General features: G+C 25.0%; 1 protein-coding gene across 1 annotated transcript in view; it reads left to right on the top strand.

Moving 5' to 3' along the window:
* Positions 1-18,642, top strand: part of LOC129609651 (synaptotagmin-4) — a 98,752-nt gene extending 80,110 nt beyond the window's left edge. Inside the window, exons 3-5 of the mRNA XM_055521706.1 lie at positions 13,017-13,500; positions 13,581-13,655; positions 16,012-18,642. Coding sequence (XP_055377681.1) covers positions 13,017-13,500; positions 13,581-13,655; positions 16,012-16,131 — 679 coding nt within the window. The 3' untranslated portion in view covers positions 16,132-18,642. The remainder of the gene's footprint in view (positions 1-13,016; positions 13,501-13,580; positions 13,656-16,011) is intronic.
* The last annotated feature ends 1,357 nt before the right edge of the window (positions 18,643-19,999 follow it).

Genomic DNA, 19,999 nt, shown 5'->3' with positions numbered 1-19,999 from the left:
TAAACACAAACAACTTTTGTAATATTATTTATGCAGTCTTACATTTTTGCATACTTATAGGGGCATACGAATAAAGCAAAATTTTTTTTTAACTTCTTTTAAAAATCCTTTAGTTGAGTAAAAGAGTAAGTTTCAGAAAAGCAATTTGTTTTGTATTGTGTGTATAATAAACTGAAATTACAATTGGTATTCACCGGAATCTGCCTTTGAATTATTAAAGCAATTTAAGTCGGTATAAAAAATTTTCAACTTTATGCTACTGAAATGATCTTCTTTTTTTAAAAAAAAGTAAAACTATTGAGTTGAAAATTTTTTCTTTATACTTTCTTAATTACTAACTTATATTTGTAATATTAATTACGCATTTTGATTTAAAAATAAAAATAGTTTTAATTAAAGTTTTCTTATAAAAATGAAATCAGAAAACCTACAATATTCAATTCTATTATCCTGATTCCATCATTTTCGAAATTACAACATTCAAGTGCAAGAGAATTTACTATGTAAATAGTTATGTCTCTTTGTATATTTACATTCATACATACAGAAAAATCATACAGAAAAAAAAACTTTTCAGTTTTATGCAATCACAATATCATGCAGAGGAACTTTAAAAAAGAAAATTTAATTACAAAAGTGATGTAATTTTAATTTAAATATGATTTCTCTCTTTATTTTTTAATTTTTTAAAATCATTACCCTTTGAAATAAGGGATAAATGGTAAATTTTTTGATAATCTTAGTGAAACAAATACCTTGATATTATTTTAAAATTGATGAAGTTTTTTTTTCAAATATTGGAAAAATTATTCATAGATCTGGTTTTTGTTTTCACGTAATATTCTCGGGATTTACATTTAATCAACTTTATATTAAAAAAAAGTATGGTCTGGTCAGCACATAACCGACAGCAATGTTTATTGTCTAGTTAAGTGAAAGTATTACAGAATATTACAAAAAGCCTTTTAAACACTTTCTTTCAATTTTTAGGGCTTTAGTAGCCTTTTACTTAAAATACTTAGAAAAACGTAAATTTGACTCTTGGTACGTTTTGTGCTATCCAAATTCCGCGGAAAGTTCGCCAGTTATTTTCGGTAACAACCAGAGCTCAAATATCAAATTTCAAGAACTTTCATCAATTCGTTCCGTAGATATGGTAAAAAATGTAAAATCGGCCCCCAGTTTGGTTTCGGAGTCCTGATCGTTTCAAAAAATTTATATGTTCATTGTTTTGACACTGCATATTCAAATATTAAATTTCAAGGAAATTAGTTGATTATTTCTCTTTATATAAGCAAAAGTGTACAATTGGCCCGCAAAAAAAAGTCCTGTTCCGAAAGCCTGATATATGCCAAAAGTTGATCAATCCGTGACATAGCCAGAAAAAACTCACATATAAAATTTCATGAGAATTTTATCACGGTTCAGCCGGACTTGAGATACACACTTGCACACAAAGACAAGCAGACCGACAGACCGACACCTCTCTAAAAATAGTTTATCTACACTTTCCTACTATATAGAAGTGAGTTCCCACCGAAAACTCGATATGTAAAATTTGTTGCCATCACATAACCTCCCTTAATATATTCAATACGGCCGGTAATATATTAAAAAGAAAATTTCATTACATCACATTTACAATTACATAATACAATAGCTGAAAACAATACGAAGAAAAAAAAAATTAAAATTAAAAAATTTAAAAAAAAAATTTTACAGTTTTAATACTGCTTTTGTCCTTTTGAATCTTTAAAAAGGGTTTTATTCGTTCAGTTTTCTATAGAAATGATATTTTACATAACGCAAATGTATGAAAACATTTTTAGAGAATATTTTATTCAAATGGATGCATTACTGAATAATTTTGCATAATACGAGTATACTTTCATTACAAAAAAATTATATAAAAATTTGTAGAAAGAAAATTTTATGCCTCCACGCTTATTATGATTCGAAATCCTAAACTTGATTTTGAAACTTGATTGTAATTTGTTTATTACACCATAGAAAGACCATAAGTATTATATTTAGATCAAACGATTAGTACTAGAATTTAAAAAGAATGACTATCAATTATTAAGCAAAAATATTATAATTTAAAAAAGAGAAGTGGTAAGAGAAATTGTAAGATAAGGGATGAATCCGGTATTTAATGAAAAGTGACGCTAAAACTTTATAAATTTTAACTAGCTAAATCGTCGATGTATAGGTTATGTGGTAGGACTAGCTTCTAAATCAATTTAATAAAAACCACCTATTCCAAATATTTATTCCAAAATCAAAATTAATTAATAATATGTTATTAATATCAAAATACCGAGAGTTAAATTTTTAACTCTGCAACAAGTGTTAATTATTTGTCATATGCTCATTTATTCCATAGTTCGTCAAATTATTATGTAAATTAAAGAACACTATCACAGGTCTTAAATTTTTTGGATAAAGAAAAAAACAGAATCGTAAAAAAAGAAGCGTAACATAATGGTCGTATTGAACGAGTAAGTGACTAAGTGAGTTAAGATAAATGATTACAGTGGAATTTTTACATCTCGAACTCTCTCAATGTTGGAGGTAAAATAAGTCGAGGTAGAAAAACTTCGAATTACCGGGATTCTCAATAATAAACTATACAAGAAATAGTTGAAATAGACAAGAAACAATTTTTTTCTACAGGAATAAGTGCCTGGTAAAAATTTATTTGTATGCAAATTTCAGTTTTCCATCTTAAAAGGTATAGAACTTTTGTTATTATTTCTTTGCAACAAAATTTTCACCGTTTCCCCTTAAATTCTTGTTACTTAAAATTGTGAAAGTGCTAGTTTTCGGTAGGTTATTGGGTTGAAATCGTAAGAAATTCCAAAAAGGCAGAAAATTTTCGAAACACCTTATCTATTAATTTATTCAAAGTGCCCATTCGTCATCATAAATGTTCTCATCATCATTATGTTCCGTCATACGAAAATAAAATTAAGTAATAAATATACAATTTCTCTTATATTTAATTAAAATTAATTAAATACAAGGTTTCTGTTTCAATTTAAACTCATTCAATATACGAGTATGCTATACAAGTGGGTATATTTTATTTTTATTTATAGCAATTTTTCTTATTAATATCAGTGCTCTGAATGAGAGAGGTCTGTTTTAGCACAAAAAAGCAGACTTAAATCACTTTATCGATTTTAATGCACATTTTTTTCCACGATATTTTTAGATGAGTTAGAAATTTTTATTCTAGTAAAATTCTATGAAGAAAAAATTTAAAAAGTTGCCACATGCCGGTGAACAAAGGAAGGAGGTGGGGGGGTTAATTTTTATTATTTTATTTTTTTTGCATTTTGAATGGAGGTCAATGTTATCAACTTATATAAAAAATTCACGCTTTGTACAGAAATACATATGTACATACATTAATGAACAGTTGGCTTTCGTGCTAAGAAATTCATATTAATAATTTTCGAATATAAAAAAATTTTTTATTTCAATTTTAAAAATATTTTTAATTTTTGAAAAAAAAGCTGAGATATTTTTTGTTGTAAATAAAAGTGTAACAAGTAAAAACTTTTCAGTCGGTATAAACCGACTGAATAATACTCTGCACTTTGACAATTTGAGTTTAAAAATTTGTTTTTGAATAATTTAGAAATAACTTTTTTTGCTAAATGACAATTACTTAAACCTGTCAAACCGCTTGATACGAATTTCACGAATTTTATGTCTGGCCAATAAGAGGGCACACGACAGCCGAGTTTCATGAATCTAGCCTTAATATTTTTCCAAATATTTAAAATTTTCTTTTGGAGTTATATGGGAGCTATCTGAACCTGTGAAGTCTTTTTAAGTCTAATTGGACATATCCTTGCAAAATTTGATATTAATCTCTGTTACTTTAAATATTTAAAACAATCTCTTTGAGTCGCATGACAGCTACCCGAACCTGTTGTCAGAATTGGTCCAATTACAATAGCAGCCGTGGTTGGCACAAAAGAAAAAACTTGTGAGAGTTTGGTGTCGATTGCATTATTCATTTTTCAGTTATCTTGCGATCGGACGGGCGGACATGTCTAAATCGACGCAGAATTTTACCTTGAGCGAATATATAATGTATATATGTCCATACCGAAGACGACTCCTTGAAGTGTTTAGAAACTCCATACCAAATTGAATGTACCTTTCACGAAGTGCAGGGTATAAAAAAATGCTTTGGGTTTTTAGGGTTAATATATAATAACAATTTTAGCAATAACATATAATAATTATATAATATTATGAATTTTCTCATACATATGACTTTTCTCGAAAAGGAACTAAAATTCTTGAAAGTTTTTAAAATTAGTGATAGTTGTAACAATTGTGGAGTAAGTCAAATCTCAACAATCGCGGCACCATAAATTTTAATGTCACAAAGGTTTAACAACAATATTCCATACTAAAATATAAAATATTATAGCCATAACGGAGCTAATGTACATGTTATAACTGTACTATCACGTTCAACTACATTGTCCCTGCTTACATTGTTATTCATTCATAAAATGGATGCATCCGGTGAAAGTGCGTTAAAATATCGGTATTTAAATTTAAAATTCCTAATGAGTTTTTACTTTCGTATAACAGATAAATCTTTTATTTGCAGATTATGTTACTTGATTAAGTTTAAGGTTGTATAAAAACCCGAATTTAGCACACTCACATCTACACCAGCATAAGTTAAATAAATAAATTTAAGAGGAGTATAGTTACGAAATTTTATTCCGGTATAGGGCTGCGTAAAATAACTCCACCAGTAATCGACGGAGTATTCAAAACAAATTAAGCGTTTATACCTTTGTTTGGACAGTTTCGTGATTAACAAGATCTGTACATTTAATGCCGTCTATGCAATTTGGTTCACAGCACTCCTGAACAGTTCTCTAAAATCGGATGCATTGCAAGAAAAATCTAAAAATTTAGTTTTTTTCAAGAAAATAATGGTTCTCAAAAATGTCAGCTGTTTTTAAGAATGAATATTGATATGTTGTTTAAAATAACGGGAAAAAATTGTATTAAAAATTTTTTTCAAGTTTCTAAAAATTTAGTATTTTTTTCGTATATATTCCTTCCACTAGCACTCTCACAAACAAATGTTTGTTTGATGCCTCCTTATTAAATTTTTTAAAAGAAAGAAATCTAATCATGTTTTCTGAAATTTTATTTGAAATCATGTACCTTAGAAAACGTTGAAATTCGACATCCACTTCGGAGGAAAAAGTTTTAATTATTTTTGGTTTTCTAACACATGATAACTATTTTTGCTACCTTACTGAATCACTCTGCATATAAGAAGATCTCCATAAAACGATGTTGAAAGTCATTTTAGACTAAAAACGACCTATTAATAGAACGTAGGCATTGTCAACTGTTCTTTAAAGTTTACAATTTAAACGATTTTATGCCACAAGATCACAATAAAGTTTTGAAAACTATTCATTTTGTGTTCTAAACTTTCCCCAAACCACGATTAATTCACTTTAATTTTATATTAAGGTTTGTTTTGTAAAACAAAAGCAAGTTAAAAAAAAAAATATTATTATGAATTTATTAAAAAATAAAATATTTGTACATTTATTTTTTGTTCTCATGTCTTCAGAATTATAAAAATAAAATCACCACCATATAGAAGAGTACAATTAAAATGTTTTGAAAAGTTCATGAAACATGAGATTTTCTAGAATCTACTCTTGAAAATATTTCACTTGAATATACTACAAATTAGGTACACACATTGACACACATACTTATTTACACGTATTTTAAATGTGTGTACTTAACTTTGTGTTTATGTACAAAATAATCTGATGGGAAGCTTTTAAATGATGTCGTTTTAAAACTTTTTAATGTTTTTGAAAATAAAATGTGGATAAAATAAAACACAAAAAAAAAAATAAAAAAATGTAAAGTATTTTATGTCCTTTTAAAAAATTCTCTTCCTTTTTGTTTTTTTTTTAAAGTTGAGCAAGATGTCTACATAACATGTACGTATACATTTCAAAAGCCTTTTATAAAAAAAATGGAAACCTTTTTTTTTTCACAAGTAAAATTATAATTTACTGTTGGGACGTAATTATGTATGTGTGCAATTATGTAGTATACTGTATAATAAAAATTTAATAAATTCCAGTACTTTCTGGCAATTTAAATATTACTTTAAAAGTCTATGCAATTACCTAAATATTAGTTTTTTTTTTAATTTGAATGATTTTTTCATAAGTTGAAATCAAATGTCATGCTGTTGCAAAAGACCCGAATATCGATTCTTGAATGCGGAAAACGTGTCTTTCTTTAATTTTTGTTGCATTTCATTAAAAAAAGCTGATGTGTTCAGCAAATAACCGGCCGGAATGTATTTTGTTTACTTTAGTGAAAGTGTAACAGAAGTTTTAAACACTTCTTTATTTAATTTTATAAGGATACTAGTAAGCTTTTAGTTAAAATTCTTATTTTGCGCTATTCGAACTCCTTTAAAAGTTTGCCAGTTAGTTTCGGGAACAACCATAACACAAATTCCATTAATTTTTCCAAGTTTCCAGAAATTCCATTAATTACTTCCGTAAATATGGTAAAAAATTTAAAGTTGGTCCTAGTTTGGTTTCCTAGCCCTGATCTTTCCAAAAAAGTTATGTTTTCATTTCCTTAACATCCCCAAAATTTAATTAATAAATTTCAAAAAAATTGGGTGAATGTTTCTTTTTATACTCGTATGTGAAAAAATGTAAAACCATTCCGAAAGAAAATCCAATTCCCGAGGCTTGAAATACCCCCAACAATGATCAATTCGTAGTAATCGAAATAAACTCACATATAAAATTTCAGCTGAATTGGTTCAGCCGACTTTCAGATAATCTTAATTACAAACTGGCAGACCGACATCTTTCTAAAGAGAACTCTACTGAAAACTCGTCATCCAAAATTTGATGCTATTACATATTATAACCTTTCTAATTGTATGCAATGAATTTTGTATGAATAGAAATGCGTAAAGGAGGCGAAAAAGGTAAAGGCCTCACTATATTTGAATTTTTCGTAGTCAAATTTATAGTTTAGAAAAATTTGGTTTAACCGTGACCATTCAAGGGTTGAAGATAAAATAGAAAAAAATTATTTCAAAAGATTTTATGAGAATATTAGCCAGAAAATTGAAAATGATTTTTAAAAATGAGAGCAAAATTACAAAAGAAAAACGTTACTGTCAAACACTGACCAATACTTTTAATAAAAGAATTTATTACACAAAACTCAGATTTTTAGAATTCTTTAAGTCATTTCCAAGAAACTTACCTAATCAAATTTATTTGTCAACACTTCAAACTTTTGCGAAAAATCGAACTGAAATTTTGAATAAAGTATAAATTTTATAATAATCATTCATAACTTTAATTATAGCAATCCTACACGTTTCCGCATATCATACGAATACCAACATGCTAAAAATTCCGTATGCTAATTATAATATTTCATATTATAAAGGGGCTTTTAAATCATATAAAATAATGTGTACTTCTGAAAAGGGTAATTTGAAATAAGCAATTCTGCAAATAAAATTTATTATTTAAAATAAAAATTAATTCAAATTTAGTTTTCCCAAATATGATGAACCATAACGAATATTAAATTTATATATGAGGAATTTATAGATTGCAAATATAAATACGAGTGTCTATGTGCACATTTATGCCATGCTTAAGATTAATTTTATATTATATTGGTTTCAGAATATACGTGTATAAAACGTGTTAATTATATTTAGGGGGTAGGAAAGTTTTCAAAATTCAACAAAATGAAAAAAAAAAAAATCAGCATAAATAAATATTTATAAATGAACGTGGGTTATTAATAGCCCATTAAGGAGACATTATAAGTGGAAAAATAAATTAAAGGGCGTTTTATTCTAAACTTTTGATTGGATGGTTTTACATTAACTTTTATGTGATAAGTTTAATCATTTTCAAAAAATGTGATTATAATATACAATCTATGATTTCAAAAGGCAAGTTATAAATTCTAAATTTAAAATAAGCATTTCTAAAACAAATTTAACACAACTACTGCAAAAAAAATATTTTAAAACCATAGTAAAATTTGTGGAAAAATACGCAAAAAACAAATATTTTATATTTTTTTAACTATCCAATTAAATCTGTCAAAATTAAAGAGTTTATTAGCTTTTGAAATAAAATTCTATTGCAAATGTTAGCATTACTCTATTACTTTTCTGTGTCGGTGATCTCTTAATTCCTTGAACTTCTTGAACCTCTCTCGTCTCAAGATGTCGAGACTCGATACTGACCTATGATACAGTTTTCTGACCTATGACTACAAAAACTACTTTAATCTAATATTGAAATAAGAAAGATTTCACATTCAGACTTCTCAAAAATAGAAAAAAACGAGACAAAAAAGATGTAATCGTGTCAACTCTGTGATGTAATTGCAGCATTACGATATTAATTTGTATAAAATTTCAGTACTATAATTTCAATAATTTTTAAGATACATACGACCAAATAACTTTTGAAGTTTTATGGTAGCATATGTTAGTTCGCTATATCTGAACAGCTTTAACCATAAGGTGTGACGCAATTTCAACAACTTTTATCATCCATAACAGTCCTAATAATATATTTGCTTGTGCGTTTTGATATTAAGGCTTCAATAATTTCTAAGATATAGCCAAAGACAACTTCAAAACTAGTTGTAGGTCAGCTTTTCGAACCTGCCCCGATGACATCCAATTTAAATCGGGTTCCGGCATTTACTATCATAAGTCATTTGTGGAAATTTGATAATCTGTTTGCGTTACAAACAGTAAGGCAAATTTATAATACCCATCGTTTTTGAGAATCATGGAATAATTTTCATTCAACTAAACTAAACATATGATTGTATATAACACTGATTAAAAAATTTCGATGTGCAACTAAAAGATATTGTTAACAAAAAATCTCTCGCTGCAAATAAGGTTTTTGAAACAAAGTCAAACAATTTTCGTTACATAATATCCTTTTAATTTATTTACCGTCTTTTAGAATCTAAACACATACACATATGTATATATATTATGTTTGTGAGTACTCTGCACAAAATAAATTCGAAATAAGCATACGTATACACAAATGTGATGACAAAACAAAAAAAAAAATAAAAATGGAAAAAATATACAAAATGGAATAAATAATTTCAAGGACATCTAGGATATCTTTATAGATTAAAAGAAAATCTATATATACAAAAAGATATGAAAACAAACGAAATATTTTTATGTTGTTGTTTGCTTAAAAAAAATCGAGATTCTCTGAGATTCGCTTTTATATTGTTGTATACATTTTGTTTGGTTGACTATTATAGCTTTTCATCACTCTCTATATTTGAAAGAAATATGTAATGGTTTATGTGTATTTGTTGTATAAGTCATGTACATAAACTGTGCATTTGTGTAGAAAATAGTGGTAAAAGCAGATTTGGCGTTAAATAATCGGCGGAGAACATCATTTAGCGGGGTTTAATCGATTACAGAAGAAATTGAAAATTCTTGGAAAATTATTGTTTATATTTTACTTCATACAAGATGTCTGGGAATTTCTAAGAATAGTAAAATTTAAAAATTATTAAAATTAAAAAATTGCTTCGACGGAATTAAAATTAATTGAATTTTAATTACTCTTTCGATAATAATTATATTTTGAATGGTTAAATGACTTTCAAAAATATTCTCTTACAATTGTTATTCTAGGAAAAATTTTTAAATCGGGTCATTTATTAGCGATAAATTTAGAAATTTAAAATTAAAAAATCTTAACGAATGTTGAACATTCGTTAAGATGACTTAAATGTTAAAACAATTGCATTCAAACTCTTTGAAAAATTTAATTAAAATTCCAAAAAACTCCCTTAACATGATGTAATACTTTACCTTAAATTCAGTTCAGATGAAATTGAGATACGGGGATTAACAGAAAGACGAACAGTTAATATTGAGAAGTGCATTTCAATTGAATTTTCAACATGTGAAATTTAATACGATTGCAAAAGCTTTCCTGTTTCAGAAAATTTTATAGGTTTTCATTTTAATATTAGAACTACTCCTTTATGTAGAACAGAAATTAATGTTAGAGTTAAGTTATAAAATAAATGTTTATTAGAAATCAGATTTTTACTTAATCAGTCTTGCTCTTTATATAACAAAAATATCAAGGTGGATTTTTCTGTAAATCGTGAATTTTTTAGCGAAAGTTATGAATGTATTTGAAGTGGTACTTTATGATGATGAATAACATATCTTGGAATTTTTTTTTTGAAATCTTAACCCAATTTTTTTTTTATTTCATTCAATCTCAAATGGTCTTAAACTCGTATAGGATATAATTACAAAAACTCATATAATTAATAGTCAAAAATCAATCCAAACATTTTATCATTGTAATGGTGCTTATTGTATATAATTCATATAATTCATAATTACAATAATATGTAGTCATGAGTAATATTTAGTTTACTAACAATTTTATATAATAATGTATTTATATAAGTACTTGTAATAATGTGTTTTGACGACTAAATAAAACAATTTCTATTTTTTGTTTTTATTTTTATAATAATTGTTTAACATTCTTAATTAAGTAGGTTTAGTAGGTAGGTTATTATATGTTTATTTTATTTGCTAAATCATATACTGTGTCCAAACATTATAGGACTTTATAGTCCAAACTATTAAATCTGACATCATAGAAGATATTGTTCTGATGCCAGCTTTTCTTGTGAAGTTTGGGTGCACTAAACTATTAAACGTAGTATTAATATTGGTATTCGTGTTTTTTGTTATCATTAGGATTATAATTTCAATAAGCAATTCAATTGGCAATATTTGATTATTACATTATATAATTATTAATAATTATTAACTGAGGAGAGTATTCACAATCTAAATATACATACATATATAGTGCAAGTATATTGCATTAACAATCTAAAAAATTATAATAAAGCTTCGTTCATTGCTTCGTCTATTTTGTCGAAAAATTTTGGGCACAGTATTTTGTGCTTCCTGTTTTTGAAAAAAAAAATTATATTGTGCTGATATATCAAAAAGACTTCCAATGTGCTTATTATCTATTTGGATTTGTTTGAAAAAATTTTATTAAAAATCTACATAATCAAATATTTTGCCCTAAAAATATATTGTATGCTCCGCAAGAGTGTATATGCACTTTAAAATAAAATAATTTTTCAATGTTAATAATATTATTAATGCTAATATATTTTCTACATACATATATGCAAATATATTGTACATGTAGTACTCACATAAAATGAACAGAAATTTTTATAAATATATATATGCACAAAACAATTCTATGATTGTATGTGCAATATAAGAAATAAAAGTACTATGTTTGTTCATGAAATTCTGGGATACTTTGCTATATTGCATGATATTTTTAAAAAACTTTGTATCCGGCACCTATAGCATACATAACAACATAAGTATGTACATAAATAATACGTTTTTAACCTTGGTAATACTTTTGTGTGTTAAGACGCCTCATACTTTATGTATTTACAAATTGTATATGTATGTATGTACAAATAATTTGTAAACATTTATATGAATGAAGAACTTTTAAAATTATATATTGAATTTACACATGTACGTAAATATTATACATATTTATATTAAGTATATATAATATGGTGCATAAAATTTTAAGTGTAGCCTATAGTATATACCAACATAATTTATTTAAATTTATAAGGATTATAAACAGAATTTTCTACTTCATTAATTTTGAAATTTGTCTTTTCTACAAATTTTAAGTTTTTGCTTTATTTGTTTTTATGTATGTAGATTTTGTTCTCTTAGCAATTAAAATGAAAAAAGAGAATTATAAGAATAACAAAAATAATCTTAATTTTTTGGTTAAAAAAAATATATGACATACTTACGTATATAAAAAAATTATTAGTGTGAACTTATTAAGATGGTCATATTCGTGGAAGGACGAAAAGTTTTTATAAAAATGCGCACTTAATAATTTCTTGAAGTTAAAAATATTGAAACAACCTACTCTTTAGTTGATCATCATATCATACGATATATGTGTATATATACGAGTTAATATACATTTACGTAACACAACAAAATTCAGATTGCTCTACTTTACAGGGTCTCCCTCTTGAATCATTTAATACGTTCTTAGTTTCAAGCACTCCCAACCACATGAGTCTATAAGGCTATAGGTGTGAATTCATATATTATAATTACAATATTCTCGATAAACTGTTTTGAAATAGTGAAAATGAGAAAATACGACAATTTTAAGTATAGAAATTCTGCGTTAAGGAACCAATTTGAAATTTCAATTATAAAAATCGTATGTTTTAACATTCGTATATGATTTTAATGTTATTGCGCTATATTCTTGGACTATGATATGGATACGCAGAATTTCTAATGTAATAAGGTTTAACGAATTTTGCTTTTGTTTTGAAAGTACTTTGTTTTAGCTACATTTTAAATATTTTGATTAATTATATTATTTCTGAGATTTATGCAATATTGTCTGATATCAAAATGAAGATCAGAATACAGGGCTCAACTTCCTGTAAAAAAATAGATCAGTAGCGTGTAATTATGGGTAAATGACGATTAATTTATTTAATCATATGGCTTTTCTTTTAATATTTTTAAAAATTTCATATCAATTATGGTATGATTATGGTATGAAATTTTTAAAAATATTCTGGTTAAGATAATATTTTTAGCTCCTTATGTAAAAATCAATATAACTAATATGTTATATGCAAACAGTATGAGACAGTTCTACAATTAAGCCGTCACGAAATTAGAATTTTTTGAATTTTTTTTTATTGGTACATAAATAATGCACTTTCATTAAAAAAACATATTGTTAACCAAAAAAAACTTCATACATTCCATTTTAACTAATAAGTTTTTTTTTATTGCTATAATTATATAGAGTTGTCCGAAATACTCGAAATCCTGTATATGATGAAGATTTTACATTTTACGGACTTGATTTACAAGATTTATCAACAATGTCATTACATTTTGTTGTATTGTCATTTGATCGATATTCTCGTGATGATGTTATCGGTGAAGTTGTTTGTCCATTAAATACAATTGAATTGAAACAAATTGAAAATCAGCAAATAGCTTTAAGCAAAGAAATACAACCAAGAAGTCTAAAAATACGTGCACAAGGACGTGGCGATTTATTATTATCATTATGTTGGCAGCCAGCTGCAGCTCGCTTAACTGTTGTATTACTTAAGGCACGTAATTTGCCCCGTATGGATGTAACGGGTTTAGCTGATCCATATGTTAAAATATATTTGCTATATAACGGTCAAAGGATTGCTAAAAAGAAAACACATGTTAAAAAACGAACATTAAGTCCAGTATTTAATGAAAGCTTTGCATTTGATATTCCAACAACAGAGGTATCTAACATAACTATTTATATATTATTATGATTTATTTTTATATGAAAAAAAATTTACTTTATTTGTTTTTTTTTTAGGGATCGGGAGCTTCATTGGATAACGTTTCATTGGAACTAATGTTATTGGATTGGGATCGAGTTACTAAAAATGAGGTAGTTAAATAAAATATTGTTAAAATTTCACATTATTGGCAAATATTGTAATTGAATGTACTGAATGTAGTGAATGGTTTCGACGAAGAAAAGTAACTTTTTAATATCTAACAAAAACTATTGAGACTATAGACAATTTTGAAATTTAGCGTTTGTTTTGGGGTAATTATTGTCATACAAAGCGCAAAATAGTTTCATTATGTTTTTAGAACTGTATATTTGAGTTGCATTACTTACAGATGAAATCTGGCACAATAATGTGTCTACTAACTTGATCAGCATTATCAGTGACTTATGACGAATTTCTTCAATTCTTGTGATAGTTGCGAATTAAATTGAATAATATTTTTATCACATAGCTTAAAAAAATATTCAAGCTGCAAACGATCTATTTAAATTTTAAACAATTGGTCTATGAAAAAAATAAATGTAACAAATTACAAAACGTCGGCTGAGAATTATTTTATTCCACGCGCCATTTAGTCAGTTTCGAGAAAATCGAATTTGAAAGTTTGATTAAATTTAATGAAAAAACTAGTCGAAAAATGACCCTTTTTTATTATTTAATAATAATATTGGAACATTTTTCTTTAAATTTCAAGGTTGACCAAGGACACTCTAGAAGCTAGTTTAAAAGTTATAGGAACTTTTGGAAAGGAAGGTCACAGAATCGTTTTAGTCCACCTCATACATTTGTTGATTTTTTTTTTTACATTGTATGAGGTGGCCTAAAATGAGTTGGATATGGAATACTATAAAATAAACTGAAAATTTAAAAGTTCTTTTAAAAGTCTTGCCGTATGGCCTAAATTATTTTAAAAACTAAGAATGTCAAATAAAAACGAATTGTTCTTACTTTTTGTTTTTATTTTTTAGTTGAAGTAATTTAAAAAACATATTAAACATAACAGCTTTTTTTCACAGCATTTTTTTTCGTAAACTAAAAACATTAATTAATGATAACAATTTAATTTAAAAAAATAAAAAATGTAACAACTTCAGCCTTAAATATAATACGAGTAATAACATTTTATCATAACAGTTAAGAACTTAAAATATTTTTTTATAAAAAATTAGTTTCTGGTTTTTGTTTTTATTTAATTTTGAGTAGAGCTTGAAAATAGGTTCTATCAGTCTCTGGCAGGTACTTTAATAAGTCTTTTATATCATTTATTTTTTGCTTTGTCACTTCTGTTTTGGTAGATAGAATTTGTACTTTACTTTGTAATATATTTTTTGATGTCGGCAATGTTTTCTTATTGCCTTTTATAATTAAATTTATTATTTGGTATTCCACTTGTTCATAAGACGTTTTGTATTTAAAAATAAGTGGATACTCCTTTTCATACGACATTATTTTTAATTTATTAACAAACTTATAAGCTTGGAATGCATTTTATATGGATGTGGAATATAACAACAATTTTAGAAATTTAGTTTTATATTATTCCATGTCAATATAAACTCATTTAAACCAGGAACGTGGAATAAAATAATTCTCAACTTACTGCGAAACTTTAAATCCGGACACGTGTATGGCGGTGGATATGGAATATTATAATTACAAAAAGAAAAAAACTCATTTATCTATGGATATGGAATAAAAAAATTTAAAAATGGCGTTTGGCATAAAATTATGCAGACAAAACGGAAATATGGGTGGATATGGAATAAAATGAAACTCTGTATCTTGAAAACGAGATAGGAAAAAACCGATTGCAGATTTGAAAAGAGCGTACTTGAAAACCCATTATCCTATACGCAGTTTAAAAATGTCAAAATTGGCGTATGGACTAAAATAATTCTCAGTCGACGAAAAAAGTTAAATTTGAAAAAGCTTGCAGTATCGGAAATACATGTTAGGTGTTGAAAATTTAAATTGTTCATGAAAATTCAAAATTACGAATTTTGAACTGTGAGGACGTGAAGGTGGAAAAAAATTTTCTTCCCACGAAATACACTACATATTTTTTAATATCTTAAGACCGCTAAGAAATGAGATCCCTACATATGGTCTAGAAAAAAAATAATATCAAAAAAATGAAAAAAAAAAACGGGATTCAGATAAGGGTTGATTTCGTTAGAATAAATATTCAAAAAATGGGATTTTGAAGACCTTGAGAGTCTATAGCCTTTAGAAGGGTAGAGATGTATAAAAATTTTATTCTACGAAAATAAGATTCTAGTAAAAATTTTTGCTAATGTTCATGTAAATATGTAAAAATTCATTGGTCTATCTTGAAGGGTGTAAGAGTTTTGAAAATAGGTCCACGTATGGACGGAACGGAACTAATAAGCAATTTTTATCAAAAATTTTTGTGAAACCGCTAATATTAATATTTTTATTTTATTTTAGGTAATTGGAAGATTAGAACTTGGTGGACCAAGATGCACAGGATCAGCTCTAAATCATTGGAATGAATTATGTAATCTACCAAGGCGGCAAATTGCTGAATGGCATAAGTTACATGAATAAAAGAAATAATATAAAATCTTTATATAAATATAGAATAAAAATATTAAAAAAAAATAATAATCTTAAATCAAATATTAAGAAAAGTAAGAAAACAAAAAAAAAAAAACAGAAAAATAATAATAATTAAAAACAAAATAAAAAAATAATAATACTTAAAAAATGTATTGAAAAAGCTTTTTATTAGATGATACTAGCTGGTAACTGTTACGAGTTTATAAATAATAAAAATCAAAAAAAAACAAAAGTATTTAATAAGTTTAAATAAAATTCATTATATAATTATACTTTCATACATATATAAGTTGTTAGTTATATATTTCTATAATATATAATTAAATTTTCCTTAAAAATAATTAATAAGAATAATAAATAATAAATTAATTATTATTTCTTAAAAATTCTATATAATATTATTATATTATAAGATTTTTTTTTAAGGATAATAAGCGAAATTTGTGAAAGAAAACATTAGAATTTTTATGCTCGAGTCGAATATTATGACGTAACGATGTCCGAAATACTTACAATATGTTTTTTTGTATAAGTTCAAAATTAATATTCATTTGATAATTCATTTTATTTAAATTTAAATATTTTGTTAAATTAAGAGTGGCAAATATTTTAATTTTTCAATGACTCTTTCCAATATTTCCAATAATTTGCATATATTATTTTTCAATATAACTAATTAATTTATATTTTATTTTAATATTATCATAAGCATTTTATACACCTATTTAATGAGGAAAGTCTAAAACTATCTAGCACTGTTTGTTTCTTAATATTGAATATAATTTTTGTTAAATATTGAAAGATTTTTTTTATAATATGCTATATATTCTACTTCAAATGAATCTCAGTTAATATATAGATTATTAAATAATCTTAAAAATTATAATTAATGGCCCTGTTTGTTTATTAAAAAATTTACCGAAATTTTCGCATAAAAAGCACTTTCTGTTTTGAGAGGATTTGAATGTTATTAGAAAAACACAAAAACACGACAATGTCAATGTTAAATAGAGGCGACTTTCAAAACTTTTACAAATAAAATTTTTGTTTTTCTTTGTTGTACCGTGTTATTTTGCTGTCATGAATAGCAAACGACAGATGAAAGGTATTTATAAAAAAAATTTTCATTTTGTGTTTTCCAACAGAATTTTGAAAACAAAGTAAGCAAACAGGTCTATTTTTCACATATTTTGCAAAAATTAAACACGAAAAACACGAAATGGAATTTGAGAGAGTGGGAACAAAAAAAAATGTTAAGCAAAAAATTTAATAATTAAAAAATTAATAATAATAAATAATAATAATTGGAAAGGAAACTTTAAATAATTTTTAGTAAATTTTTATAATAAAAAAATTTTTAAACGAAAATTTGATAGTCGTCCATTTTGAATAAATTATGTTTTTATTTATTTTTCTTTGAATTTCTTTTGAAATATGAACAATATACATACATAACTTTAAGAGATAGTTCTAACATACTGAAAACAAACTTAAATAGTTCGGAAATTACTCGCTATAATTCAGAAATTCATTCTTTAATAAAGAAATTTCAGAAATGTAACGCAGACAATTAGTTTAAATTTTTATAAATAAATAGATCTATAAGTCTCCAAAATATTATTTTTACAATTTATTGAAAAATTTAATTTTTTGTTGTGAGTCGAATTCAATTCTTATAATTTATAATTTTTTGAAAAATTGAATTTTTTTTATTTGCCAAAAAAATATACTTACATTAAAATTTTAGTTAGGAAAAATGAGATATAGATTTTATTTTGTTAAAATTTACTAAAAAAGATGATAAAAAAATGATGATATAATATAAAAAAAAAATGAGAAAGAGAGAAAATATTTTTGTATATGATAAATTAATATTATATAGAATGTAAATTATACATACTTATGTTTCTTTTTTATATAAAAGATAAAAAAAAAATTAATAATAAAAAATTGTATTGATATTATTTTAAAAGTTTAAACCCTTATTCTTTAATTATTTGTTTTACCTGTTTTTTTTATACATATTTCATTTATATAATTAATTATAATCGTAATTATGAATTTTATATATAAAAGGAATGTTTCCCTTAACTTAACTTAATAATGATATTAACAAAAAAAAAGAACGAAAAATTATAATTATAATAAAATAATCCACAACAGAACTGTTATATAAAGTAGCATGATTCAGAAAATGCTATACAATCAGAAATATTTTGTTTGATTTCATGAAGTTTAAGAAATTTCCTATATACAAATTCAAAACATAAATTAAACACTTAACAAATATTAAACAAAAAACACAAAGTAATAAATACGTAATAACAATGCCATATTACATTAGTATTTAAAATTTTTTGTCTAAATTGTTCTCCAATATATATTCAAATTCGCAGACATATTTATAATATTTTCTCATTCAGTTTCGAACGAACTAAAACACAATAATATTGTTGAAATAATGTAAAAATAACTAACTTGGACCATAAATTTGGCACAAAAACATATATTTGAATCTGTAATAATTTAAGATGAAAATATAATATCTATGTTATATGCGCCATTTAATTAACACTTTTACTTATTATTTCGATTAAAAACTAAAAAACAAGTAAGAGTTTCCTTATTAAATTTATTTAGCTAAACAGCAATTAAATTTCAATTAAAAGCAAATCTAGAAAAAAATGGACAACATTTTAAATGTTAATTAAGTGTTATACAATTATTATATAGTAACAATGTCATGAAATCAAATATATTATTAATTTAATCAAAAACAAAAAAACATGTATAATATATAGATATATGTACATTAAAATTTAATATACACAATAATTATGTAAATCATCTTTTCGTTCTGATTATATTGGTAATAAATCTAATATAAAAGTTTCATATTGTTTATAAAAATAGAAAGTAAAGTAAATGCTCTGCTATTACAAACAATAAACACGATATATGTATATATTATATGTATGTTTAATCAATTAAGAAAATAATGCAAAAATTGAATAGACTTAAAAAAAAATAAGAAAAATTTTCATTCATTTATAATATAAAATAAACATTAATTTTTGTTCTACGAGTATATCAAATAATAACGCGCATATTAATATTCTGCTCCTGTTTTCAAATTATTAAAAATATTTTATTTTATTTATACATTTAGTTTATCAAAACACGTTTTACTAATAAATTTCAAATTCTTATAATATGTGTGATATGAAGGCATTCATCTATTTTAGGAATGCTTAGTAATTCGGAAAGGTTCGACTCTCTAATGGGTCGCATGTCCGTGTTATTGCGATTATACTGTACTATTTTTAGATAGTACAGAAATTAAAGAAATAATTAAAAAAATTAATTATTAATTTTTTTAAATGTGAAAAATTTTTTTCTAACAAAATAATTGATGAGCAAAAGAACAATTTTAATATTGCAAAACTGACTGCAATTTAAGTCTTACAAGTCTACTCAAAATATCAATTTACATTTTATTTTTGCCTTTGTTTCTTTTGTTTGTAATCGTATCAATTTAAGTATCGGATCGAATCCAAGGGAAGATTCAATGTATTCTTGCCTATTCACTGAATATATAAGTATGTCATGACGTGATAATAATAAATTCTCTTCTAACAGATTATTATAGAAACATTGAAAATCGCTCAAATATATTCGAGGATTTAAATGGTAAGGAAAAGAAAATAAGAAAATGGAAAGGATAAAATTAACTTTAACATCAAAATTTAATTGGATTATTTTAAATAATCCTGTTTTTAATTCTAGTGTTGTCTTATTACAACCTTTTCTTGCAATATATCCTTTTTAGAATAAAAATTAAAACACTCTCTCTCTG

This window comes from Condylostylus longicornis, unplaced genomic scaffold (genome assembly GCF_029603195.1).
Source record: "Condylostylus longicornis isolate FDR11 unplaced genomic scaffold, ASM2960319v2 ptg000040l, whole genome shotgun sequence".
In the NCBI taxonomy this organism is placed as follows: Eukaryota; Metazoa; Arthropoda; class Insecta; order Diptera; family Dolichopodidae; genus Condylostylus; species Condylostylus longicornis.
The sequence above is the reverse complement of the archived record's forward strand: the minus strand, read 5'-3'. Positions and strand labels throughout refer to the sequence as shown.